Source organism: Hibiscus syriacus, unplaced genomic scaffold (assembly GCF_006381635.1).
Source record: "Hibiscus syriacus cultivar Baekdansim isolate YM2019G1 unplaced genomic scaffold, ASM638163v2 tig00110057_pilon, whole genome shotgun sequence".
Taxonomy (NCBI): domain Eukaryota; kingdom Viridiplantae; phylum Streptophyta; class Magnoliopsida; order Malvales; family Malvaceae; genus Hibiscus; species Hibiscus syriacus.
Genome location: NW_024062581.1, coordinates 1416364 through 1421545, shown reverse-complemented (window position 1 = coordinate 1421545; position 5182 = coordinate 1416364). Strand labels below are relative to the sequence as shown.

Below are 5182 nucleotides of genomic sequence, written 5' to 3'. Positions count from 1 at the left end.
AAATTAAAAGAAAAAATATGGATAAACTGAAATTATTATTGGCATTTAATCATAAAAATTGTTGCAAAGACAGACACACGTGAGTAAGCACGTGAATACTTTCCTCCAGTATCGCTGCATGCATGGATGGTAGCACATCATTTTCAGATTTGTCAAAGGTCAACTACTGGTCTCGTAATACCCTTCCTGATCTCTCCCTTTACCATAATTAGGGTAAATCATAAACTTCATCATTTAACTATCTCCTAACTTTTATTCTACTCACCTAGATTTATTCATTTTCAATTTAATCATTAAAATTTTTTATTTATTCCTATTTTAATTGCTCTATGGTAATATAGATTATTTTATTATTATTCTTAATATAACACACCAAATTTATTATTTTTTAATAATAAATAAATTTTAAAATAAAAAATAACCAAAATCTATAATTTCAATCTCTAAATCCCAACTCTAACTCTTATCCAACCCCTTCTAATCCTATTTTAATCACTCTATAATAATATGAATTATTTTATTATTATTTTCTTGTTATCAGGTGCACAGAACACCCTGGTGTAATCACAAACACAATATCCAACCTAATCACCGATGAAATTAGGAATGAGTTTAAAGTTTAGTGACTTAATTGAAAATATTTAAATTTTAATGATTAAAATATGAGTAGAAGGATAGTCGAGTGATGAGAGGGTATAATTTATCACGGTAATTATTATCAACAACTTTTACGTGCATTTAATTCACCAATTCAAAAAACCCATTAAAATATTCCAGCTTTAAGATTCAAAAACTGAAACACCAACAAACAAGAAGGAGGAGGAGATGAAGCTTCTCTCTCCTTTTAAAATCTTTAACCCTAGAGATCTTCACCAGCCTTAAGAACTTGCCTCTCACTTTCTTGTTCCTTCCACTTGTTTTTTCCTTTAAATCTCTCTCTCAGTCAATTTTCCTTTTCTGTGTTCCTTTGTTGTACTAAAAGCTGCTGTTCTTTCTGCTAAAGTCTTTAAGAACTGATCGCCATCTTATCTCCTTCAGGTAATCCACCATTGCATACAGCCGTAAACATGGCTTTGATTAGTTTTCCCACTGATCATATTAAGCTTAGGAAAACGATTTCGTTCGAGAAGAAACCGGTACTGATGCTCAAGATTACCTGCTGAGAGACGATCTGAGTTCCTGCTCTTCCAATAGTTTCAAATCGTTTCCACGACAACGTTGTTGCACCACCGTGAGGTTTCTTCTCGAGACCGAGTTGAAGAAATCCAAAGACAATTACTCAACCACAACTAAACGGCTTCTCAAAAGAAGCAGTAAGAGGCCAGGTGGTACCACCGTTTCAGCTCTTCAGAGAGCTTCGGAGGCCCTTCTGAACGCTGTCAAGCTACTGCCTTTTCCTTCTATGAAGTCATCCTCGCCGCCGTCGTTGAAAAGGAACAGTTCGAGGAAAGTACATTTTGCCAGGAGTTTTTCAAGGAAGATCTTTAAAAGAAGCTTTCGGAGAAAAGCCGACAACGAAGATATCGGTGGCGGCGGTGGTGGTGGTGAGGTCAGACAGTGCAAGTTGTTCCGTGAATTTCTTGAAGAGAAAAATGAAGCGTCTGATGAGAATACAATCAGAAACGTAAACACCAACACCGACACCTCCATGACTACCGGTAGGGTGTCCTCCAACACGAGCAGTAACAGCTGGGGTGAAACTGAATTTACCGCGGATGTCTTACAGTCGTCTTGGAGCGGTAATTCGGAGAGCTCGAGTGAGGACGACGTCGTTGAGGGAGAAACAAGTTTTCCCCCAAAGGAAAAGGCCAGCAATGCTGTAGGCGTAACAGTGTGTGAGGAATCCATCTACTTCACAAAGGTAAAAACGGTAGGTGCTTCAATAACTTTTTAATTGGATATTTTTGTCTGTCGTGGGCCCTATCTAATTGGTTGATGTCTCTTTACTACAGTATACATATTGTTTTTTTAATAATAAAATTCGACCGCTGATTTTGTAATTTGAGTATTTATCGGGAAATGATAGGTACACATCTCGAAGCTATGGAATTATATATATTTTTTAAAAAATATATTATTAAAATCATCCAGTAGATTCAAACAACATAAAAAATAAAAATAATATTAAGAGATATATGTTAAATTATAGAATTTGAATGATTCGAAAAATAATATGATAATATCTTTCAACTATCATTACATAGTTTGGAATAATAGAGAGGGGTAGTTGTTGGTGGGTGGTTTTAATTGAAATATTTAGTTTGAGTTTGGAGTTAGGTTAGCTAAAAGGGATATGTATCATTTTGTTTAAGAATGAATACATAATGTAAAGTGATATCGGTCCTTTAATGTTGTGTTAGGAAACATTAATATAATGGGTAGGAAATTAGGGAGTTGACCCAACCCTAATTTAAATGATTTCACCATCGTTTTCTATTACGACAACTGCCTTGATTTCCGTCTATTCATGCATTGAATTGAACCTGCCAGCCATAAACATTGAAGCCCTCAATGTCCACTATTTATAATACTTGAACTCAGATTTTCTGTTCATAACCTATCGTCCTTGGTTTAACTTTGTTATTTTAGGTGCTAATCTAATGTTTTTTTTTAATTATTTTATGTAATTGATTTACATTCAATAAATCATACGTAGTTGGTGATTAAAAATATATGTTTGATGAAATAGTAATTTTAATCTTTATTTTCATAGTATTTTGATTCTTAACATTTTATTTTGAGGTAAAATGTCTCATGTTTGGATGGAGATTATTAGTTGAGTAACGGTCAAAGTTTATTGCTAATGTGATAAGTTATATATATTCAAAGTGATGACATGATACATAATATATTCAAAGTAATGATATAAAACGTATCGCGTCGTTACTTTAGATATATAAGACTTATTACATCAGCTATAAATGTTTCGTTAGACAACTAACCTTAGTCCACTTTTGATACATAGGACTTCAGATAGAACTGATAATTAAGCGAATTGACACAGGAGCAGGATTGGGCAAACGAGGAAGGAAAAGAACAGTTTAGTCCTGTATCTGTTATAGATTTCCCCTTCGATGACATCTCTCATTTCGAAGATGGCTTGCCCCACGTCGAAGGTCCCCCTCCGATCTTCTCCCTCTTATTCTCTCTGTTTCTTTCTTCATACATTGAATAACAAGACATACATTTGGCGTTAAAACAGCAGGGACAAAACAAAAGGTCCCAAGGTTTCAGAGCTTGGCTCAGCTTCAGCCAGTGGACTTACAGAAACGAATCGCAATGGCAGAGCTTGAAGATGAATCAACATCACTTGAAAATGAGAAACTACTCATGTTATCGAAAACCAAAATCCCATCACGGATTTTCAAGTTTGTGGATGATAATCTGTTGTTAGATTGCTTTGCCGAAGAGCAGCTTCATATGGGGTTTGAAGATTTTGGGGTCTATTGTTTGAAGATGGTAGAAGATTGGATCAATGGTGATTGTGAGGATGTTTTTGTAGGATGGGAGACGCAGGAAGGAAGAAAAACATATCTGAAAGAAATTGAAAGAAAAGGAAATTGGAGAAATTTCAAGGAAGAAGAAGAAACGTGGGATCAGCGTTAGAGCTCGAGGTTTTCAGTTCACTGGTGGATGAATTATTAACTGAATTCTTTTAGCATGGTTTAAGGCACCATGATAACGACTCGAGGTGGTCTTCTTCATTTAAAAGCTGTGAGTTTGAATGACTAAAGCCACCTTGAAGAAGACGATTTGAGCTTGTGTATTATTGAGTTTTTCTTTTCTCTTTTCTCGAGAGAAAATATTTGTGAGGTTTTGTTGCACACCGGTTCTCTTTACCTGTGCTTTTAATGGAAAATCATTCATTTGCAAGCAACATGGAGAAAAATACAGTTTCTTTCTGATAATATATTATCTCCTCCCTCTTGAAATATTATCTTGTTAACGTTAAAACGTGTTGTTATATACAGCTGATTGATCAAGATTATTTATGTTTAGGTTTTATCATACTCAAATCGGATCTTAAATATAAATATTTTATGAGATTTGGCATCGACCCAATTATTTAGATTCTGCATATTTTGGTTTATGGATTGGGTCGAAGAATGGTCTTAGGTTGGTGAGCTAGGCTCAACAGGTTAGCACACCCTATAGGATGAAAAGGTGTCAATATTATTAGGATCCACGTTTTATCCGAATTTGACGAATTTTGATTTGATTTTAAATTATATCACTTTTTTATTTTGAAATTTATAATTTGAATTAAGTCCATATTGATATGTTTTTGAAGGGTAAGATCAAATTAAGTTCGAGTTTAGAGTTGAAAAAACCAAACATGACATAATATTATAATTATACCTTATTTATTAATGGTTAATTAAAATAACATTTATTTTATGTTATTTTTAATTAAATACTTATTCTATCAATAAAAATAAAATTATATATATTTAAATTAAGTTGGGTTGGGTTGGGTGCGTGTGCGGTTGCAAATTTTGATTAAACTTGACAAATTTAACTTGTACACGATTATTTGAACCTATTTATTATATCCTAGATCAAATATAGATGCGAACAAGATGAAATAAATTGATCCTAAACCCGAAAGAACTTGAATCAAATTGAAACTGCCCCGCATTTTAGTTGGACTGAAAGCAACCTGAAACAAAAAGCAACCCGAAACAAAAGCAACCCGACCAAAAGTAACCCGAACCTAAAAAACTTGAACCGAAAGCAACTTGAATTTAGTTTACTCATATATGATCCAAACCAAACTTCAACTCGATTTTAACCCAATAATTGAGTTTAACTGAATGAATAATTTATTTATTTATTATTATTATTTTTAGGATCGATAAATAATAAAATGATGTATGCTTTATTCTCATTTTATATTATACTACTAGTAAACCATTACTTTTATATATGATAAAATGACTTCTAGATCTGAATTTTGATTGTGACAAATATATATTCACATAATTTTTTTATTTTAAGATTTATTTATTCGATTGATTAAAACTAAAATTGTTAGCTCTGAATTTAGATATGACAATGAATATTCACATTAAATTAATGAATTATAAGTAATAAAGAGCAACATCGAAAGTTATGAAGACAAAAAACGACAATGATTTACTTGAAAATCTAAAGATTGACCTAAAAATATAAAAGTTGACCC

At 32.9% G+C, this 5182-nt stretch overlaps 1 protein-coding gene across 3 annotated transcripts; it reads left to right on the top strand.

The window, feature by feature from the left end:
• The first annotated feature begins 826 nt into the window (after window positions 1-826).
• LOC120214285 lies at window positions 827-3824 on the top strand. Of its 3 annotated transcripts, none has more exons than XM_039212221.1 (3): window positions 827-1861; window positions 3005-3116; window positions 3203-3824. In XM_039212221.1, the coding sequence occupies exons 1-3, from the start codon at window positions 1403-1405 to the stop codon at window positions 3604-3606; spliced, it is 975 nt and encodes a 324-aa protein (XP_039068152.1). In that variant the 5' UTR covers window positions 827-1402; the 3' UTR covers window positions 3607-3824. The 3 variants fall into 3 exon arrangements, with proteins under 3 accessions (XP_039068152.1, XP_039068151.1, XP_039068150.1); XM_039212220.1 differs by having other exon boundaries at window positions 827-1870; window positions 3206-3824; XM_039212219.1 differs by having other exon boundaries at window positions 827-1870.
• The last annotated feature ends 1358 nt before the right edge of the window (window positions 3825-5182 follow it).

What these genes read in the sequence shown, in the direction of transcription:
- LOC120214285 (XM_039212219.1), top strand. Translation starts at nt 1,403, where the DNA reads ATGAAGTCATCCTCGCCGCCGTCGTTGAAAAGGAACAGTTCGAGGAAA. An exon ending in ACTTCACAAAGGTAAAAACG is followed by an intron (nt 1,871 to 3,004) that starts GTAGGTGCTTCA and finishes GAATTGACACAG; the next exon opens with GAGCAGGATTGGGCAAACGA. An exon ending in TGGCTTGCCCCACGTCGAAG is followed by an intron (nt 3,117 to 3,202) that starts GTCCCCCTCCGA and finishes GCGTTAAAACAG; the next exon opens with CAGGGACAAAACAAAAGGTC.